This window comes from Esox lucius, chromosome 8 (assembly GCF_011004845.1).
Source record: "Esox lucius isolate fEsoLuc1 chromosome 8, fEsoLuc1.pri, whole genome shotgun sequence".
NCBI lineage: Eukaryota > Metazoa > Chordata > Actinopteri > Esociformes > Esocidae > Esox > Esox lucius.
The window spans coordinates 32,171,358-32,195,068 of NC_047576.1; the positions used below are offsets into that span (position 1 = coordinate 32,171,358).

Here is a 23,711-nt window from a genome sequence, read left to right on the forward strand (position 1 = left end):
TTGCAGCAATTAGACCATAAAGGTGTATCATTTGCTGTATCAAGTGAGATTCAGCCAGTCAAAATTATCTCAATGGTGCACCATTTTGAGGTTCTGATGCCTTAACAAACTCTTTTCAACTTTCTAAACAAGAAGATGCTCTGACTAATGTTGATTGGGGAACTGTTAATGTGGATAGGGACGTATTTAATGTGGTTAGGGGCGTTTTTAATGTGGTTAGGGGCGTTCTGGCCTCTAATTATCTGTAGTCCACAATCAGCTCATTTGTCTTGATGATGATATGGAATAAATTGTTGTCTTGGCTGTCACACTATGAGCTCCCTGAACTCCTCTATAAATTCTGCCTCATTTTCATTAACCTTGTTCCCAGATACTTCCCAGAAAGATCTGGTCAACCGTTGTTTCAGAGGTGGCCTTTGTAGCCGATAACAAAACAAAAACAAAAACAACATAACATTTCCTTCATCATCATGTTGTCATAATGATTTTGACAGTGTTGTCATTAGCAATGGAAGCTAACTAAGCAATCTTAGTTATCTAGCTAACCTCATATCTAAAATCAATCAGGTGAATTGAAATTGAAAAAGGGAAGCAGTGTTGAGGGAGATGGTCAGTCCCAGGATCCTGAGCTTTGTGATAATCTTGGAGGGTTTTATGGAGTTGTATACTGAGTTGCATTCTCAAGTCAGTAGAACACCCCAATTTTTCAATTTCTTTTTGAAATTTAAACAGATCAAGTAAGAGTGAATAAACTAAAATGGTACAACAGTAAGTAATAAACTGACAGAGGTTCAAAAAAGGTTTAGGTTACCAAAAATTGAAAAAAGCTACACAATGTAAACTAATAATTCCTACAAATGTCCCAACTTTTGTTGAATACTTACAAGCCCTCTGTCTGTATAAAAGCATTGTGTAAGCATTGAACAGTCTGTGTTATTTTACCCTCATAAACATTGTTTGGACAGTATTGTCCTGCAGTTCAGGAAGTAGTATTTGGCAATCATAATGGAAAGAAAATGGCAATTAAAGGAATAGTTCATCCAAAAATCATATTTTGGTGACAGTCCACTTACACTGAGTTGTTCCTTAAGGCACAGAGTCATTTTTTAAAAGATTCCATTATTCAGTCAGTAATTAGCGTTATTAGCATGTTTATGAGTGGAAAATTCATGAACGTTAGCGGTGCCTACCACTATTGCAAAGCTGCATTGCAAGCGGAAAACGACTCTAAAACATTCCAAATTAAGACAAGTGGTGTTGTTTAACTCAAAGAACATGACGAAGTTGTATTCCTCAAAATAATGTTAAAATTTTCACTATATCATTCTCATTTAAAATAAACGGAAACTTCCTGTGTTTACTGGTCAGTTTTTTTCACAGTTGTATCAATTAACTTATTCTTTCAGGAAGAGTAAATGTATACATCACAGTAAACAAAAGTTATTATTCGCTAGCTAGAAAGCAAGTTACCTATTTCGTCTTTGATATTCACCTCGGACCGTCAAACTTTATTTGCTTGAGAGAGAAAGGAAAATATATACTGTAAGCTAAATCGTAAACACGGAAGACATGCTTGGATGAAAGAATGTTAGAAGGATCTTGGTATCACAAACTCTTGAACAGGCTTAGTATTTCAGTGATTGGGAGCTGGGAGGAGTGCTGCGTTCATTGTGATGGGGATCTGGAGGATCTTGGTATCCTAACACCCTCTGTATACCCACCCCCAGGGATGGGCAGTAATTATGATACATATATTTAAAATAAAAACAATTATTTTGTCATTTGTATTAGATAGGGTTAATGAAAATGCCTTCATATTTAGTTTCAACATATTTAAGTGTTTTGTATTTTGTAGTTCAAAAATACTGTCTACAGGGTGACATCATAGAAATGCTACTTCTGATTGGTGCTTACGCAGTAATTTGCCCAGACTTGTTGAGATCAGAACAGAAAATAAATCCATACCCAAAGAAAAAGGTCAAGGTGAGAAATTTGTGGGTTGCCAGCTTTCCATTGATTTTGAGCATAACATTTAAATTGAATGTTAGGTTTTGGTGTTTGTTTGAGTAGCCTGCGCTAAATTGTTTACCAATTTACATAATGTTCTAGCTAACTTTTTGATCCAAGTTGCAGCCCTCACAATTAACATTAGCATGCTACTTTCAGCCTATGTTAAGTTTTCATGGGTTGTGTATGAAGATACGAGATTGTACCCTAATTGAAGTAGCTGTTTAGTAGAATCATGATCTTGCATACCATTGCATGAATGACTGCCTGACACTTAATTTATTATTACATTTATGATTAACAATCAGATGATTAATTACTTAGAAACTAGTTGCTTTGAATAAAGGTGCAATCAGTTGCCACCAGAGTCATTATTAAACTATCAGTTAAACATTAAACTGGGTGATCACTGGCATATGTAAATATTTGACCTGTTTACTGGTTGCATATGTCAGATTTATTGCATGACTCATTAGGCAGAGTCAGTGTAATTAAGGTATTTGGTATCTTATTTTAAGATACATTTTGATGTATCTTTGCACTTCTCTGCCCACCCCAACACATTAATAAGCAAAGAAACACACCTGTTGACTGAAATGCATGCCTGATGACTACTTCATGAAGCTTATTAAGAGAATTCAAGGAGTGTGCAAAGTTATCATTAAGGCAAAGGGTGGCTGCAGTTAAAATCAAAAATATAAATTTTTTATGATTTGGCATAAACCCTTTTTGGTTAATACATGATACTGTATGTGTTATTATACAGTTTTGAATTATATATACAGCTCTGGTAAAAATTAAGAGACCACTGCAAAAGTATCAGTTTCTCTGGTTTTACTATTCATAGGTATGTGTGAATAGTAAACATAATTTTTTGTTTTATTCTATAAAATACTGACAACATTACACTCAAATTCCAAATAAAAATATTGTCATTTAGAGTATTTATTTGTAGAATATAACCACTGGTCAAAATATCCCCCAAAATATGAATTGTTTTCAGACCTCAAAAAATGCAAAGAAAACAAATTCATCAAAATTTTTCAACAACAAAATACTAACATTTTTACTTAAGAGTTCAGAAATCAGTATTTGGTAGAATAACCCTGATTTTTAATCACAGCTTTCATGTGTCTTGGCATGCTCTCCACCAGTCTGTCACATTGCTGTTGGGTGATTTTATGCCACTCCCGGAACAAATATCCAAGTAGCTCTGCTTTGTTTGATGGCTTGTGACCATCCATCTTCCTCTTGATCAAATTCCAGGTTTTCAATCAGGTTCAGATCTGGAGATTGGGCTGGCTGTGACAGGGTCTTGATCTGGTGGTCCTCCATCCATATCTTGATTGACCTGGCTGTGTGGCATGGGGAACATTGTCAGAGCAGAAGGAAGCAGGTTTTCCTCCACGATAACCTTGTACTTGATTCATGCGTCCTTCACAAAGACAAATCTGCTCGATTCCAGCCTTCCTGAAGCATCCCTAGATCATCACCGATCCTCCACCAAATTTCACAGTGGGTGTGAGATACTGTAGCTTGTAGGTCTCTCCAGGTCTCCGTCTAAACATTAGATGACCAGGTGTTGGGCAAAGCTGAAAGTTTGACCAAACTCCATTCCTCTACGGTCCAATCCTTATGGTCTTTTGCAAACTTCAACCTGAAGGGCTTGATGAAGGGCCTTTTTCTAGTTTTGCACGACTTCAGCCCTGCCCCTAGGAGCCTGTATTGAACCGTCCTCGCCGTGCACTTCACCCCAGCTGCTGTTTGCCATTCTTTTTGTAGGTCACTTGATGTCATCCTATGGATGTTGAGTGACATTCGAATGAGTTGACGGTAATCTCGGTAAGTGGACAGTCGTTTTCGCCGTCTACCAGTCTGTAACTTTGTTGTCCCCAATGTCTGTTGCTTGACCTTGTTCTTATGAACCGCCATCTTTGACATTTTCAGGATGGAAGCACAGCAGTGTTTTTTATACTTCATGCAAATGAATTACAAAAAAATCATACAATGTGATTTTCTGGATTTTTGTTTTAGATTCCTTCACTCACACTTGAAGAGTACCTATGATAAAAATTACAGACTTCTACATTTGTAAATGGGAAAACCTGTAAAATCGCCAGTGTATCAAATACTTGTTCTCCCCACTGTATTTCATTATGTATATATATATATATATATATATATATATATATATATATTCATTTTTTTTTTTTCATCCTTGTTAAGGGTGTTCATTATTTTTGGTGTATTTAATTGACATAAATGAACCTATTCATCATTAACTATGCCTGTATATGTTATATGGAAATTAGCAAACTAATTCCATTTGGAAGAACAAAGTTTAGTACTAAAGAAAGGATGTTGTGTTAAAACCCTATGAGAATTGGGCCCTGAATATATGATTGGTATGTTGGAACTTAAATGGTTAAAATTATTTCAGTTGTGGATCAGTGTCACTGTTTCCATCTTTAAAATAGCAATAGATTTTACAGTATATAGCAGTACTTACAATATATACAGTATAGCCTATATTGACTGGGTCACATGAATGCAACAAGATTAGATCTGCCTGCTTAGCTACAATAAAGCATAGTCTTCAGGTCTGTTACACAGATGCATGACTTACCAAACCATCTCTATTACACACACACACACACACACACACTCACACAGCAAGGAAACTTTGAACCACATAAAGTGGTGTATTTAATCCACAATAAGCTATTCCCTCCTGATTCCAGTCCTTTGTGTATTATATGCAGGTAGTGCTTTTGTGAATGGTGAGACAGCACCAGCAGGACTCTGCCATTGTCATTTCATTGGAGAAACCTGCAACAGCATGTCCCAGTCTGCTGCCACTTAATTACCTTCAGTCTGCCTGCAGGAAACTGGCTCCTGGCCAGGTCTACTCTCAGGAGGGCTACGACAGACACACATTACATATGCACACACACACACACACAGGCACAGCTACTGGTCTCAGTGTATCACATTATATATAAGCTAAAGATAAGGGCTCCCCCAAAACATTTTGGAAAATGACTCAGCATCATAGCTTGGGCTGCAAAAACGTGTGTGAATTACAACCTATTTACTGCAGTAAGTTTGGAATCCATGTCCATATTCAAATATGCAAACAGGATTTTGCAAACAGTGGTGAAGAATTGGAGAAAATGGGCTGTCTGGGATAACTGTGCAAACAACCAGTTTCAAAATTACAACAATATCATACTTTCCAATTTGTAATGCATCTTTTTCATATGTAATACCTGGGAACCGATTTTGTAGATTTAACAAATGTTTTGTGGAATTCCGGGTAATTAGTATTTTATGTCAACGGCTACTGTCTTCTACCTGAGCAAAAGGCATTTGTTCATTTGGAGTTCTCACAGGCCCTGAAATATGTCTGCAAGACATTGCTGAATCACACGTTGATTTTTAAGATACACCTATTCCTCTGATTTAGCCAATCAAATTCAGTTCAGTTAATAACTTGGGAGCTTTTTTACAGGTTTGTTATCAGGGAGCAAGAGACAGGTAGTAGTTAGCCTTGTGGTTATGTCATCAAATTTGTTATTTAAAGGCTGTCAGTTAAAATCTAGAACTGGCAAAGGGATTTAAAAAAAGAATTGTCCCTTAACACAGCAGTTACCAAAAATGTGTGAGTCATGGATAAGAGTGTCTGCTAAATGACTAAAATGTACATTAGAAGGTTACCTTTTAAATCCCTTTTGCCAACTTTGCAGCTCACTGCATATTATCCGTCTATTTTAGGGTTAGGGTTCAGGTTATGGTTAACCTTACATGTTTAATATTTCATTTGATGATGGTAGAGAATGGTAGAGTTGCATACACCGAGGCGGTGCTGAAAGGTCATCCTGACACAGCATCGCTTTCCAGGCGCATTTCAGGGCAACCTTGTTGTGCAGGCTAGCCATTCTAGTAATTCTGTGAAAGTTTCATCTGCAGACCTCTGCTCCAAGTAGATCAAAACATCTTTGCCGGATGTTTGGGACTGTATGATATTTTTTTTGCCAATGAGTCAAAGATGGCAATTTTTTGTAAGACTTTTCACTGTTGAAACAGCACAAGGATCCCAAACACTCTGCAGCGATATTTTGATCTACTTGCATAAGTCTTCAGATGGAGCGTACACAGTATTAGATTGGCTACCGTAAAGCCATAACCTCGAAACAATTGAAGCTGTGTGAAATTGTTTGGAAAGAGAAAAAAAGCATCCAAAGTCAGGTTTATGGCAAGTCTTGAAAGAATCTTGAAAGAGTTTACAGGAGCACTACATGAAAAAATGACACGACTGTATAGCAAAGGGAACTACTTCACGTTTGCATGCTAAGAGGGGCCACACAAAAAGCCAACTTTTTTAAAAACACAACAAGTTTTTGTTACTTTTCGTAATGGCTTTAAATCATTTGCACAGCATTGTATCTTGTTTTTTTATGTGTCAATTCTGACCAACAAAATCAAAGAAAAAAAATCAGTCCAGTCCGCCTGGAATTGGAAGCGCCAGAATTACCAGATGGCCAATTCACCCATGTTGGGGGACACTCCAAGGTGTTTATCAAATGAGATGACGTCATTACATCTTTGACAGCCACTTCCTGGTGGTATTTGTAGTGGAAATACCGTGGAACTCAGTCAGCCAGTGCACATATCAGGAAGCGACACTTCTACCTATCATACGTCTTTGAAACATGTTTGTACTAGATATCAGACAGAAAGGTTGAACAAGTAACGCTGGTTCGAAACGCAAGTTTGGTGGCGAACATCAAAGCCGGTGGCGCGACCTGTCGCGATGTTGTAAACCATGGATTGCAGAATAAAGTAAGACACTAGTTTATTTACTCCTACACTGTACACATCAATATGGTATGCACTATTATTAGTAGTATGTGAATTAAGGAATTAATTGCTAGGCGTAATTTTAGAATAATAGCTGCCTGTCTGCCTTGACTAGGTTGCATTTGGATCTGCGGTCTCGCGCTATTTGACCAATTAGCAAGCCTGCTAACGGCTAGCCAGATATCATCAAGTTGCTAAATGAAGTAGCCTGTAAGTCTAGGATCTAGTCATCAAACATTCTAATATACAATGGTCCTAAAGTAAACAGCTATCAGTACAAACTTGGGTACCATATATTACTATGCGAATCATCTACAGCTTATATAATTTTATTTCTCGACCATCAAATAAATGACGCTAGAATGAAATTGTTTTGATGTCTGGCCAGCTCAGCCTGACAAGATTCTGTTATGTAAACTGCTTCACAATTTGTAGATGTGTGTGTAACGATGTTTCCTGTATTGTTGATTTAAGTACTTCGTTAGTAGTACAAATCAAACATCCGTGTTTGTACACATATGTTTATTATTGTCCAAGCTTAAGTCACCAGCTCTCTTATTCTTTATTACAGCGAGATTCCTGATCGAACGTTTGATTTGGTACTACAGGTTGCATGCCCAACATCTGAAAATGAAGGTGGGTAACATAACAACGTAAGCATGTCAGTAAAGGAGTTGCTCAGAATATTGGAGGAAAAGAGAGAGAGAAACCTTTTCTCTTTAGAAAAGCTGTGAATAACATGTTAGTTTATGTCAGATACTAGCAAAGTCTTGAATCTGCAAACATCAGTTAGATTTGACCATCTGTGCCATGCTCACTGGATATGACATGACTCAACATGTACACAATACTATAATGCCTAGTTGGTGATTATGGCTATGGAGTTATTAGTCGTGGCCCTGGACTTAGAGGCTGCCTCAAAAATATTACAGCCTAACAAAATTCTACAGTCTGGGATCTGATGAATATGTAAGGCTTGGTCATAGGTTAGAATTTTGAATGAATGAATCACACAGGGAAGCTTAGATTCCTGTGTGCCGTCGTCTTTCATTTATGTAATCTTTTGCACTTACAAGACAAGGGATAGTTGGTTAGTTTTTTTTAACTGTTTTTTCTTGTGACTCATTAAATAGATCAAACCAACAATAACCACAACAGCCCATCATGAGCAGTGACTCCCACTAAAGTCTGCTTTGGGAAATGATGAGTTCAGGCGGTATATTTTTGTGATGGTCAAACATTCCACTAGTTGAATCTGAGTGCTTAGAATAACCCAGGAAATTAATTTGGCAAACTTGAAGCAGTTCCAGCTTTTCAGATTGTATGGGAAAAAAACCAACATAATAGTTTATTATACACTGATATCCGCTGGCTTCCCTGTAGGTGACTGGGATGAAACTGTAGGTGTACATATGACATTAACTCAATCTTGACTTTAAATAGGTGTTCTGTAGATGGTTCAGTGGTGCAGCTGCTGAGCTGGCCAGACTAAGGAGGGGAAGTTATCCTTGGACATAACATTAATATTCACTTTAAAACCATAGAAACCCTGGGCCTGTACTGTAATAACTGGCTTTACCTTCAATGATCCAGGGTTAGACTCATATCCGGAGCTTTGCTCTCAGGAGCCCACATGTATGTTACACTCTCTTTAGCTCCCACGAAGCAACCAAATGCGGATTCCTTATTGAATACTTGTACTGCTACAGTCTTTGTTGGATAGGGGAGTTGAAGAGCAGATGGTTAGGATGTGGATGAATGGCCATTGGGAGAGTTTGTGAGGCTCACAGGAGATCCAGACAGTTATTTGTTGCACGTTTAATGTTGTGATTTTGACAGGTTGTTGTTTTAGAGAAACTGTTTTCAGATATCGAAACAGGGACCTGACTACTTCCAAATTTGATCCATTTCCTCTTTCCTTTAACATTGGCCTGGGTTTTTGTCTTAGGGGATGTGTGTAGTAATATTTTTTCTTATAGGCTGCTGGTAATGAATGACAGATTGTCTTGTTTTATGATGTTATACAATTTGGATTGCGGCAATGAATGTGTGGGGAGCATTTAATGTGTATTTTTGGCCTACAGTATATATAAATATGAAGTTGCTTTGATAATGGTGAACACTGTTTTATTTTTTTTTCATGTGTGCATGCGCATTGTAGGGGAAGCTACACTGAAAACATAGTTTACCAAGATACCAATTACTTCCAGCTGGATGTAGTTTAGCTTCAGTATAGCTCAAAAAAATATATTTTAACGTTTGAAAAAGTCATTCTTTAAGTCCCAACTACTTTGTTCTGATTATCATAATACATCTGATGTAAGAATAGACCACTATGGTGTCAATGTTAACAGAATGTGTAATTTGTCTTATTAATTGCAAAATATTGGTTTTAACTGAGTATTGGGTAGGCCTGATGATAAAAAAAAAAAGCATAATTGCCTATATAGTGTTTTAGAAAATCTGTTTTATTAACTGTAAGCCTTTCTGGATGAGAGCATGATTAAAATGATTAAAATGTACTTTTAAAATGAACAATAATTTTAAACAAACAAATGTTTCAGTAGTTGAGACCATAAATAGAAGTATTTCTCGTATTGCAGTCTTGTTTCACTTTTTGTAGTTCATTATGATAGAAGTGTCACCTATGTGTATGGGAACCGTTTCATGGATAGTTATAACAGTGACTCTTTTAACAGTTCTGGTTTTGGTGTCAACTGTGGAAAATAATGTGTTTTTCCATGTTGCATGGACTTCATCTATTTTAATCATCCACTGAAAATATGGTGAGCAGATTTTATTTTGTGGGACTAGTAAAATAGGCACCTTGTTTAATGAGGCAGGCAGGCAGTTGTATTTACAGTAATTTTGTTCCAGAGAGCAGTTGGAAAGAAATCAAATTTACAAATGCAGCAATATAACAAGATTCTTTGGAATTTTCAAACTCTTGGGTGTATATAGTGTAGATCATCTCACTTCCAAATGGATACCTTGGAAATCATAGCCTGCATAATGTGCTTTTAAACTAATAAAAAATGAGTTAAAGGGCTTTTGAAATATTAAACAATAATTACTGATTTGAAGGGTATGTCAAAAAATTCAAATGTTCTCGTAAAATGCTGTGGCGTTGGATGCATTTGCTATTGTTTGTGCTATTGCCAGTATCTAGTCAGGCAAACTTTATCAACGCTTGAGGGATATTTTCTCCCATATTAAGTACAACCCCATTTCCAAAAAAGTTGGGACACGGTCGAAAATGTAAAGAACTACAGAAATTGGTCTCTTCAGTTCCCAAACACAGAGTGTTATTAAAAGAAGAGGTGATCTTGTGGTAAAATATGCCCCTGTCCCAACTTTTTTTAAACATGTTGCTGTCATCATATTCAAAATGGGCATGTACTTTTCCAAAAACAACAACATTGTTTTTGTACTATTTTTAATTAAGTATAGGGATAAATTATTTGCACATCAGTGCATTCTGTTTTTATTTGCATTTTACATCGCGCCCCAACTGTTTTGGAAACGGGGTTGTACATTTGTAGTCACAAACATTGAAGCCAAAACTCTTATATACAACAATAACCATGTTGTGTACGGTATGCAGTACAATATATTGGTGCCACTCTCTAGCTTAAAACAGATTTCTTTGCTAGCAGAAGCACTGTGGAGTTAAACTGTTGTTCAGAAACCATCAAGTATTTGAACAAAATGTGTCCAAGTATTACAATCATCTACAAAAATATTTAGAGCAATTGCAAGAAAAACTATTATGGACGGATGACGTGTGTCGGTTACACTGTGCTATCTAGTTTCACTGGCTACTAGTCTACCTGTCTGTTAACATGGGAATGTTGCCTGGTCGCTTCTTAGGGCCGGTAGCTGAGGGTGAGCGGTTGTTCTGTTGTCGTCTTTGAAGGGATTTGTAATCACTGTGGTGCTAGCCTCTTTTTTTTCACACTTCTTACTACCATTACGATCCTCTGATGTAAAGTATCTCACAGAAGTGACAGCACCCCTCACATTTTTGAAAATATTTTGTTGTATATTTTCATGTGACAACACTGAAGAAATGACACTTTGCTACAATGCGAAGTAGTGTTGTCCCCTCAAAATAACTCAACACACAGCCATTAATGTCTAAACCACTGGCAACAAAAGTGAGTACACCCCTAAGTGAAAATGTCCAAATTGGGCCCAATTAGCCATTTTCCCTCCCCGGTGTCAAGTGACTCGTTAGTGTTACAAGGTCTCAGGTGTGAATGGGGAGCAGGTGTGTCCGTACAGCGGTTTAACAAGACAGGTTCCACTCAGAACAGGCCTCGTCATGGTCAACCAAAGAAGTTGAGTGCACATGCTCAGCGTCATATCCAGAGGTTGTCTTTGGGGAAATAGATGTATGAGTGCTGCCAGCATTGCTGCAGAGGTTGAAGGGGTGGGGGGTCAGCCTGTCAGTGCTCAGACCATACGCCGCACACTGCATCAAATTGGTCTGCATGGCTGTCGTCCCAGAAGGAAGCCACTTTTGAAGATGATGCCCAAGAAAGCCTGCAAACATTTTGCTGAAGATAAGCAGACTAAGGACATGGATTACTGGGCCTCCAAGACGACCACTGCCTTGCTAAAGAAGCTGAGGGTAAAGGTGATGGACTGGCCAAGCATGTCTCCAGACCTAAACCCTATTAAGCATCTGTGGGGCATCCTCAAACGGAAGGTGGAGGAGCGCAAGGTCTCTAACATCCACCAGCTCTGTGATATCATCATGGAGGAGTGGAACTCCAGTGGCAAACTGTGAAGCTCTGGTGAACTCCATGCCCTAGAGGGTTATTAAGGCAGTGCTGGAAAATAATGGTGGCCACACAAAATATTGACACTTTGGGCCCAATTTGGACATTTTCACTTAGGGATGTACTCACTTTTGTTGCCAGCGGTTTAGTCATTAATGGCTGTGTGTTGAGTTATTTTGAAGGGACAGCAAATTTACACTGTTCTACAAGCTGTACACTCACTACTTTACATTGTAGCAAAGTGTCATTTCTTCAGTGTTGTCACATGAAAAGATATAATCAAATATTTACAAAAATGTGAGGGGTGTACTCTCTTCTGGGAGATACTGTATGTGTCCCTTAACACCTTCCATTTCTAGTAGTGGCACTAGGTCAGACGGAGACAAGGCACTTGAGGACATGAAATACTATTGATTTGATGCAGGTTTTCACATTGACTGTGCTGACCTTTTGGCAAAAGAGCTCTGAGAATTTGTGGCTGTGGTCTATTGTCTCTTTTCTGTACGTGTCAGTTGTGTGTGTGTGTGTGGGAAGTGTTGACTAGGTTATAATTAACTATCAGTAAGCACACAGTGCATGTTTTTGTAGTCTAAACATTAAAGGCCCCATCCAGCCATTTTGACGTTAGCTGATTATATGATATCCTAGGGATGTACCAAATGTAGTACATTAAGTCATGTTAGAACAAGTCCGTAAACGATTTGTCACGTTACGGGACAGAATAATATACACTACGATCTAATGTTTTAGAACACTTCAATTACATTTAAGCATAGAACCAATAAACCATTGGAGACCAAAATGAAATTGTGGGATTGTTTTGTTTAAAAAATTGTATCTAGATTTTTGTCTAATCAATGTAGCCACCTTTTGCAGCTGAACACACTTGTGGCGTTCTTCCTACTATGGAAATCAAAACATTTTCGTAAAAGTCCTCCCAACGCTAATTCAAAAAATTTCCACAAATGTGTTACTTTGATTTCACCCTTCTGCCCAATTCATCCCAAACCTGCTTGATGGGGCTTAAGTCTGGAGACTGTTGGGCATTCTGTGATTTAAAGCCTACTGTCTTGTTCTTTTCTTCTATGGTAATGCTGACATAGCCTGGAGGTATGTTCTGGGTCATTTTCTTGCTGTAGGATGAACCCCTGAACAATTAGGCATATAGGAGAGGGTATTGCATGTTGCTGCAAAATGCTGTGGTTGCACCCTGTGCAAGTCGCCGACTCTGGATGCAGCAAAAGAGCCCCAGACAATCAAGCTACTTCCTCCATGTTTGACAGTTGGTGTCACACTGAGGAACCATCCTTTCGTCTACTTAATGGCTTACAGAAAAACTGCTTGATGAACCAAAGATTTCTTTGCCAGACCTCTTCCTGTCTGAGTTTCCTCCAGTTTCCAAGTACCTTTTGATGGACTGTACTCACTGTCTTAGCGTTCTTTGCAATTTGTCTGACAGGAAGACCTACCCTTTTAAGGGTTATAATGGTCTGTCTTTGTTTGGAATGGTCTGTCTTTTTCTCGCCATTATGGTAGCAATATATTACTTCCTGCCTTACAATACTGTCCTAATAATGCTTAAGAGGTTGTAGTTACAGTTTCTTCCAACAGAGCTTTTATACAGACAGATGGTTTGTAAGTAATCAACAAAAGTTAGGACACTTGTAGGAATTGTTAGCATCTTTTAAGGCTTATTTTCCTTCCATTGCTGCAGAACCGCTTTGTTGTTAACCCATTACGTGTTCCCAAAATGATTTTTTTGGCTCTGAAATGTGCATTATTCTTATGTTTTTATTAACCACATTTTTATTTACCTCTGGCAGTTTACCATTTACCTTTGTACTATATCAGTTTGTTCACTGGACTTCAACTGCAAAAATCTTTATAAAAACTGGAGAAATGTGGGTGTTCTAAAACTTTTGACCGGCAGTGTATGTCCTCCATTACATTTCTAAAACTGATGTGGCCCTCATGTCGAAATGTTTGCCATTTTGCCAAAATGTTTGCCCACCCTCATTATACATTTCCCTTAGCCCCATCTGTCAAAAACTGTATCAACACAAATCTGACAAAACCACTTGCTAACTAGCTGGTTGCGAGCACAACAGGCTAGCTCAGCTAGCTAGCTTGATTCCTATTTAAAGTCCCTGCTTGGTCACGTTAGACTGTTCTCATAAACATTTGTGTGGTGGAGAAAACTGCACTGAAATGAAAGACCCAACTATGCTGGTAGTACATGTCATGTCTGACTACTGCAGTGCATTACTGCTTGTGTAAGCTTACTGGCTAAACAGAAAGGTTAGTCCAATTTGGCACTAATTCAAATTCTCTGTGAAACTGGACTAGTCAGCGAGGCTAGTCCACCAGTATCAGTGTTCCTTGGTCCAGCTGTCAAGCATTACACCAAAGCAGCTCTGACAACTCCCAAGCAAGGGAGGTGTTGGCTTGCTACTTCCCTCGCAGTAATGACAACTATATTCTGAAATCTGTCGTTTCTGCCAAATGACTGTCAGTGTCCCAAGTTCCAACCAAAGTTTGCTAATTAGCTGCCACTACTTCTATTGTGCTGTAGCAAAATAGGGTGTAGGCTGCCACCTACTCTCCTGGGGCTTTGTGAATTCAGTACGTACTCAGCATTATCACTCAATGCTTTTGTTCTTTTTGTATTCATTTTCAACAAAATAGATTAAGCAAAACTGTCTGAAGGCGGACTTTTACCATATTGTTTGAAAACATTTTGGGGTTGTGCATTTAGCATTATACAATATAGTTTTATTTAATTTAGTTATATATTTGATTTAAGCTCATACAGTGTTATTTAATTTACGTTTTTACATTTGGGGTTATATCATTAAGGGGAGCCCTGACATAATGTTGAATGGTTTTGTTCTTACAGTGTTACAGTTAAATCCTCTGCAAAGGTTCTTTAAGGAGCCATATGTAGAATTTTTCTTCATATGAATGTAATATAAGAGAATGGCAGTAATATAAAGAGGAATTATAGGGTTTCACAACATTAATACACTAGAAGTAATGCTTAGTGCTCACAAAAATACATCCTAAAATGCAGAAGTTCTACTGGTCTACAGAATCAAGACTGACTTTTGTTGCATGCTCAACTAGTGGCGGTTTAGCCTTTTAAAAAGATAAACTTGATTAGCAAACACAATGTGCCATTAGAACACAGGAGTGATTGTTGCTGATAATGGGCTTCTGTACACCTATGTAGATATTCCATTGAAAATCAGACATTTCCAGCTACAATAGTCATTTACAACATTACCAGTGTCTGCACTTCATTTCTGATCAATTTGATGTATATAAATGGCAAAATAATAATAATAAGTATTTAAAAAACAAGGACATTTCTGAGTGACCCCAAACATTAGAATGGTTGTGTACCTTCTTTATTGTTGAATGGAACTTCCAAAGACACTTGCATTGCTGCCCCTTTCTGTGATGTTGTTCGCCCATTCAGTACCTGGTACAACCCAACGTGCCCATGAACTTTCCCCTCAGGTCGCAATCACCTGATTTCTGACCACCTGTGTTTGTTCTGTGTCCCCTATTTAGTTCAGGGCTGTGTCTCGTTCCTGTTTGTCTTGTGTGCATCCATACTAACCTTGTTATAGAAAGCCTGACTACCCTCCTTGTACCCTGACCTGTGGCTGCCTTTTGACCATTGACCTTTTGGATTATCCATTTTGGTACTTCTGCCCCGCTCTTTATGATTTTTGTGTACCAACCCTCTGTCTGCCCAGCAACTATGAAACAGTCTACTTCTCTGGTTTTTCCTTTTTTCTTTTGGGGTTTATAGTAAAAATCCTGTGCTTTGCACTTGGGTCCAACTAACTCCTTGTCATCTGAGTGCATTCATTACACTTTCAGTAGATTAAATAAAAAAAAAATTATATATATATATATATATATATATATATATATATATATATATATATATATATATATATATATATATATATATATATAATACATCTGAAAGGTACATACTGCCTTATAAGCCACGGCTACACTGAAGCATGAAACACTTAGCCACTTTGTTCAAGTTTCTCTATCATGATCAATCAATTGAATTCAGATACCTTCATTTTCTCACTGCTGCACCTTTCCTTATCTGTCAGCTGGGAGGGCCACATATTGGCTACCTGGAGCCGACATTATATTCTGTGTCAATGTCAGAGCTTTTTTTGGGAGCCAGAGGAGGACAAACGTCAACATCGCTAATTTGTGATCAGTAGCACTGTAGCACTGGCGTCATTGTATTCAAAATGCATGATGTTAGGGGAACAACATTATGCAATTGAATTGATGTCTTCTTTACCTCTGTCTGGTGTCTGTTCACAATGCTCCAGGTCAGGGATAGTTCTTTCCCTTGTGACTCTCGAACCGTCATATTCAGTGATAGCCGTAGCCGCTAAGCTATTCACGTTTATGACATAAGTAATAGCTGCAGCTGCTAGCCCACTGCTGTTAATGGTCTCTCGTGTTGGTGTTGTTTTCCTTCTTTGGTCTGGTCTGCTCACATACAAGCATTTCATATTTTAAGAACTTTGCGTATTGTAGCAGGCTCCGGCTGACTGAGTAAGCGATCTTCGGGCTGCTGCTGTGAGAAACAATATGGGAGAGGCCATTTCAGTAATAGAGGGGGGGCTTGATCTCAAACACAAATAATGTATTACAAGGCATTATTTTAGAGTATCATTTTAAGTAACACCATCAGAAAAAATTTCAGTTAAAATGTTCACAGGAACCTAGGTTTTTTGGGGCCATAGACATCTGCCTACTCTGCCTAATGGTAGCAACCGCCACTGTGCTCAACTGCACCTTATCTCACCTTGGGGTCTACAAGAGGCGTGATCATCCCTTGTCAACTCAAACAGACAGACTGGGGCGAGTAAAACCCTGGTTGCTAAAATTCTACAGTTCACTCAATTGAAAAACCAGCTGTGAATTGTAATTAGTGTGATATCTAGATTTGTGTTTAAAAATACGGCCCTAGCCGTTGCGGGCCCCCTAGCCGTTGCGGGCCCCCTAGCCGTTGCGGGCCCCCTAGCCGTTGCGGGCCCCCTAGCTGTTGCGGGCCCCCTAGCTCTCCAGTGCCGTAGGGGGCCCCCTAGACTCCTTATGTCGCTTTTGCCTAGAACTGGCCCTGACTGTCAGTACAGATGCCCAATTCGAGATACACATCTGTTTATGATCTGCTTGGCTTTTGCCAAAATAAGCAACAGTGACTGTGGAGCAACAAAGGTAGACTATAGCGCCCTTAAGCAGGTCATATAACTTAACAATTGTGTACCTACAAATTTAGTCAGTGCAAGTAAATCAGAGATGAAATTACTTAATCAATTTATGATTATTTTCTCATTTGAAGTTTTATTCATTTGTTTTTATTTACAGTGGGGCAAAAAAGTATTTAGTCAGCCACCAATTGTGCAAGTTCTCCCACTTAAAAAGATGAGAGAGGTCTGTAATTTTCATCATAGGTACACAACTATGAGAGACAAAATGATAATTATTTTTCCAGAAAATCACATTGTAGGGTTTTTAATTAATTTATTGGTATTCATTACAGACCTCTCATCTTTTTAAGTGGGAGAACTTGAACAATTAGTGGCTGACTAAATACGTTTTTGCCCCACTGTAATTTACTTCTATTTTTTCATTTCATTGTAAAGATATTTCATAAAATATGTGAAATGTCTGGACTGGCCTTAACAAATGTGTTTCAATAAATCTATATCAAGATTTTAAGTACTTGAAAAATGAAGTGTTTTAAATTTCTTTTTAACAATAAGAATTGTCTTTGAGCAACTGTGTTAGTAAAAAAGCTTATAGTTGTTTTATATAGCATATAAGTTTCCATATTTTATAGCATATTGTTTCATACAGCCTTCTTTGCTTATATTTGTCAAGGGTGGCAATAATAATGGGACAAGTTTTCATTTGTTTAATTGAAATAGTGGTTTAAGTTGAATTCTGGAAGGCATCAAAACCATACAGTCAAGCATGATGGTGTTGTAAAGTTATGTCTAATTATGGATTTACTTAAAAAGGTAGGGGAATATCATCTATTTTATAATAAGCTGCTTGCCTGGAAAGATGTGAGCAGAAGTGATACGAACACTTAGTCACTTCCTGTTGATTTTTCAAGATCTAAGTTAAGGGCCATACTACAACTGTGGTGACCGGTGTTTTTTGTTAGTCTGTAGTTATCATCCGGGCTAAATCTTCAGGTAAATTAACTGGTGGGCAACTTGGGCCTGCAACCGTATTAGAATTAGCCAAGTGTTCATTATGTGCATTCTAATAAAAGTGGGTTTAGCTATAATTTTTATTTAACCCTGTCCAGTCTCTTTCTATGTCTGTGTTGCTTGGTCCTTTGCTTTTCTGAGCAGGCCTGCATACATCAGCCCTTTTTGCCCTGCTCTGTTCTCTTGGCTCAGAGCATAGTGGAGGTTAGCTAGATACTGCAGGCTCCTTGAGAACGTGACTCGCATTCTAGCTAGCAAAGACCGTGTTCGGCACACTGCTTCATAAAGCTATATTGATGTGTTTCTGCCGCCAAAGCTAGCAGATGATGCTAGCGGTGCCAACCAACGACAGTAGGTGGGGACAGATGCTACTTGTCCTAGTTGCTGGCTCCGGCCAGATTGCTCCTGGTAACAAAGCTATAAAGTAAAAAAGATGAGCATATCAATTTTACAACTGTGCTCATGCTACAATTAGATCAACCATTTGCAGTGAATAAATACAAACCAGTCATTGGCTTTAGCTGTTTTTGATGTAATTAATAGCCAATGTCTTTGTAAAGGGGTAACATTACTCACTTTGTAAACTTTACAACAGTTGTATTTCAGTGAGTAATGTTATAATCCAGTGATTTATTCACTAACTGAAGTGCCTAAGATAGCCCTATACTGGTAATGCTGTAATGTAATTGACACAGATGATCTGTTTGGTGGCTGCACTTATACTGATGCGCTCTCTGTGTCCTGGTAAGAGTTGCATCTCTATAGACGTGAGTTATGGAACCAGACAGCCAGGAATAACAGTATGGCCTTTGATTCAGATGCCCTCCTAACTTCACTCACTCCATGCATGCACCAATTATGAATCAGAACTTTTGTTCTTGTTCCAGAGAACATTCTCTCACTGCAACCCAAGGTCTCAGAATGTCACCTCCTGCCAACTAGTTATTCGGCTGCGTTGCTCCCTGCCTCCCTGCTACCGTATCACACCCTCAAGCACTGCTGTGATATTATTCTCTGCACAGATAATATAAACTCTTCTCTTCTCCTCCCCCCTCCTCCCTTCCTGCATATTCGCACTACAAAATGCCCGCATAGTAGAACCTTTAGAAAAGGTTGAGTGCTGACATTCTGGAAAAAAAATGTCACTTTTGCTCCTTGACCTCCTGCGTGGCGGTTCTGCATTTCGATTGGCTGCTGGCTGTGAGGTAAGGTCGCGGTGGGCTCACACCCAGGCGGGAGGCTATTGGAGAAGCAGCAGATGCCACGGTAACAAGGAGGGTGTTGATTGGTCATTAGAGAGGCCACACTCTCTCGGTCACACACACACACACACACACACACAACGCTCTCTCGCACACTCCTCAAGAACCCCTGGTATCACACCCTTTTCTTTCTCGCTCTTTTTCTCTGTTTCGCACTATCACTCTTCTCCCAATCTCTCTTCTGTTCTTCTGTTAGTTAAATTGGCTTCAATGTACAGGGCAAATTTTTTAATTTTTTCTTGTGGAATTCAGGAAATCATTACTATAAAGTCGCAAAGATCTGATTAGAAGTCCCTTACCACACCCTTTGTCTCTATCAAATCCCGAACAGTTATTTGGATGTCATTCTGCCTTGCTCTTTTGTTATTTGGCTAATTTGTAGCTCTCTATCATCTGTCGATCAGGCACTGAGACTTGTTTAGAGTCTTGCTGTAGAGTCCTTTTGGTCTCTGGGTCCTGCTCTGTTTGGCTGGGGAGACATACAGCCGGGTGGACATTACTGGGCACTGAACGAGGAACGCTATGGAAGATTGGCAACCCTGTATCTAGTTGTCTGTCTTGCCAATCTTGGAACTGAAGAACGACTACAAGCGTGTAGTTTCCTCTATAGTGTGCGCGTGCGTGTGCGTAGATGTGGTGTGCGTGTGTGTATATGTGGTGTGGTGTGTTGTGTGTGTGTGTGTGTGTGTGGGTGCGTGTCTCTCCCCCTTTCTCTCTGTCTCTTGATGACTGGTAGTTAAGGGGAGCGACCGTCCTTTCAGGGGTAGCGATAGGTCTTTGGGACCGTCCTTTCAGGGGTAGCGATAGGTCTTTGGGACCGTCCTTTAAGGGGTAGCGATAGGTCTTTGGGACCGTCCTTTAAGGGGTAGCGATAGGTCTTTGGGACCGTCCTTTCAGGGGTAGCGATAGGTCTTTGGGACCGTCCTTTCAGGGGTAGCGATAGGTCTTTGGGACCGTCCTTTCAGGGGTAGCGATAGGTCTTTGGGACCGTCCTTTCAGGGGTAGCGATAGGTCTTTGGGACCGTCCTTTCAGGGGTAGCGATAGGTCTTTGGGACCGTCCTTTCAGGGGTAGCGATAGGTCTTTGGGACCGTCCTTTCAGGGGTAGCGACAGGTCTTTGGGACCGTCTATGGAGCGGGGAACAGTGGAAGGGACGATCAGAGTGGTAGAAAGAGGTAGAGAGACATGGATTTGCTAATGGCAGTAGGATGTAATCTGAGAGGTGGCATACTGTGGGAGTTGTTGGCTGTGTTTCACCTCCCACTGATGCCTCACAGGAAGTCTATTGTGAGTATGTGTTTGTGTGTCAGCTGTGTGCCGCGAGAGATGCAGTTGGCGCATCTGAATGCAGTAACAGTGCCAGTCTGGGGGGAAAAAATGGGACGATGTCTAGGCACAGGGTCCAGTGCAGCTATAAATAGTCTCTTCTTTTTATTGCTGAAAAGAGGGGAAAGTATGAGACCTGATGGATAACTAACATTCCATTATCATTTTGATGGATGGAGAATCAGTCCAACTGCCTAATCCAGCTCACTCATTAGATTTTATGTTTCTGTGAAGGATCTGGTGATACATTTTAGACAGCTAAATGTAGTGTTTCAAAATGTCTTTAAGGGGGAAATAAGGCATTTAAAGAAGTTGTTATTGCTAAAAATCCAAAGCATTTCCATTAACCTGTTTTATTTTGTTCCTTATTTTAATACGCAATGACTGTAAAATTTGATATAGTTGGCTGAGGATCGATTACCAGAAAGAAGCAGATGACTGTTTTAAACTAGGGTTTCCCCTACCAATAATCTTGTTTAAGGAATAATTATTAGATGGACCTTTAGAACTTAATGCTGATGCTGCCTAGCTGAAGTAGATTTATTCTTAACACTCGTAGTTCTGCAAATCTGCCCAGGCTCTTATATAGCAGTTGTGTAAGTATAGTTTCATTGCATGATGGGTTTTTGACCAAAATGTTGGGCCAAGACATCTTTTACTCCTTTTATTGATGTTTTTTTGTGTTTGTGTAATTGTAACCTTTACTGCATAAACTCCCAATAGGCTCAAGAGAGTCAAAGATTGGGATATGTATCCTCTGATACATATCCCGCCAAGCCATTCTAGTTTCTAGCACAGATCTCTCCACACTAAGATATAGTGGCGCTTTTCAGGTTAACAACCTTTATTGAGCTTGCAGTTGCCTGACATTCCACAAGTAATCACTAGAGTGGAGATTGACAAGAGTATCTTGTCAGACTTTGACCAACCTAGATGATGTTGAGCTTATTTCCGCAACCCTTAGTGGGTTTCCTTAGCAAGGTATGGTATGCTGCCACCAGTTTCACCAATAAGATCCTGAGTGCAGTGATGCCAAAAAATATAGTATAATCATTGTAATCTACAATCACCCAAAAAAAATCTTGCTCCACATTATACAGTATGTGTGTGAATGCAGGAAGTCCTATCAAATGATGCTGTTTTCTTTTAACCCACATTTGTCCACATTTTTTTTTTCCCCTCCCAATTCTTTCATGTCTAATGAGCAATTAAAGCCTTGCCTCATCAGATCAGCTCCACAGAGGGTGCAAGATGGTCAAAGATCAAGACATCTTTCCTCCAAGTTTCTGATTCTTATCACACTGCTTACTCAACCAGGAAGTTGTCGATAGTATGCACATCATGTCTTGAGGAGAATGCATCCTAAAGCCTACAACCACTCGAGCTTATCACGAGGCCAACCTACCACAAGGATTCACTAGAGTGTGATAACTAAGGGAACTATATTAAATTACTAACCCCCCAAAGAGGGACGGTTCAGCATTTTAACCCTGGACTCAAGCAATTATTGCATCACTCCAAAGAATTTGATAAACATTTTCTTTTGAATGTAATATGTTAAAATCCCTGTGATGTCAATCGTAAAGCCTACCCCATTGCAAGCAACACTTTGTAATCCAGCTGCTGGGCATCAGAGCCCAGGAAACTGAATAGCTTGTTTTGAACTATGTATGTTTTCAAAACTGTATAAAAATGTGTCTATGGATAAGAATGTCCACTGAAGGACTTCACTGTAAAATTATTATATATTTATAGAAACCTTAAAATAATCCATAAATTCTATATTTTGAACGCTCTTAAAACACCCCCGTTTACACAAACATCCTGGTACATACGCTTACTGGGAATATACCAGAATTTAGACATGCAGTATCGCCCCCTTATTTGGAAAGAAACTCGTTTTTCCCCATGGAATGTAGGTCATAGCCAATAGTTGTCATTATGAGGAATGAGCCGTGCTATTTGTCATTGCAGTTCATGTGACTCATTTGTTGACGCATATGCTGCATCATTCTCCATCCTGATTGGTCCAGTGGTGTTGTTTGTCTGTGTCACAGGGAATTAACATATGCAGTGTTATTGTCATTGTTTAAGTACAGTAGGGCATGCTAGAATCCCTCCATTTCATTTCTTAAAGCTTCCCTGAAGACATTGGTCAAGTTATATTATAGTTTTCACTTTTTATTTACTGGCTGGCAGCAGAGAGGACTATGTTGTTATGACCGCAACATAATAGGGTTAACAGATAAGTGCTATGGGGTTATGAAAGACACTTTCACTCTTGTCTCTACCTAATGTCCTTGTTTAGTGGAAGGCCAAGTCATCTCTTACTCATAGTTTGTGTGAATCATTGTTGTTCAGTTGTTGTTGATGCTGAGGTACGATATACAGAAGCGGTGCAGCCCGACTCGTCTCGGTGAAAACGGATACAAGGACAACTTTAAAAAATCCCCAACGTCTTTGAGCTAAAAATACCGTACATCTAGGTTGAGGTGGTCCCGAATGTACCCGAAAAACACAAATATGTAGAGCTGTGAAAATTTTTGATAGAACAGAAAATATTTGACGTGCGGTGTGAACAAACCAAACTGTGTCCACCTAGAAACCGGCGTATGATTATCCCTGTTTCCTTACCAACAGCGTTATGCTGCCTGTTGCCCACGTTAACCCTTGCCGTTCCTGCGGTGGCGGGTTCCGGTAAAGATTGATAGCTGTCTGACAGGCTCTTGGTGTGAACCTCAGATCCCTGCTACAGTATGACGGCACCAGCGTGTAGACGCCAAAGGCAAAGCTTTACTCTGTCATCCTCAGCAGCTAGCAGCCTCTGGGCTCCATGTGTACTGTGTGCCACGCTTCACCGGGACTGCGCCGCATGGCATGGAGGGAGATCTGTCTTTGATACCCGCAGGGTTGAACAATATAGAACTGTCAAATCTGCCAGAATCTTCTAGGCTCGAGGTAGTCTCTGCCCTGTAACCTGCCCCTCTACCCTCGAAGCTCCCCGGCCCTGTCTGTAACTGCTACATCTGATCCTAGACTGGTGGTTATGAGCAGCTTGCACAGCTCCCCTCGAAGCGGGTTTGCCGGGGTAATTGTCATGTCTTTGTGTGGGTAATTGAGTTTTTCACAGGTACTGCGTTTTTAAACGTGTGACTGCAGCAGATGGTTGGAGCATACGGGGAGAAATGTGTGATTAGGCCTAC

At 39.4% G+C, this 23,711-nt stretch overlaps 1 protein-coding gene across 6 annotated transcripts in view; it reads left to right on the plus strand.

The window, feature by feature from the left end:
• Window positions 1-6,644: 6,644 nt before the first annotated feature.
• dennd1b (DENN/MADD domain containing 1B) overlaps window positions 6,645-23,711 on the plus strand; it is a 137,569-nt gene continuing 120,502 nt past the window's right edge. For all 6 annotated transcript variants that reach the window (XM_010901905.3, XM_010901906.3, XM_010901907.3 and 3 more), the window contains exons 1-2: window positions 6,645-6,849; window positions 7,439-7,503. In XM_010901905.3, coding sequence (XP_010900207.2) covers window positions 6,833-6,849; window positions 7,439-7,503 — 82 coding nt within the window. In that variant the 5' untranslated portion in view covers window positions 6,645-6,832. The remainder of the gene's footprint in view (window positions 6,850-7,438; window positions 7,504-23,711) is intronic.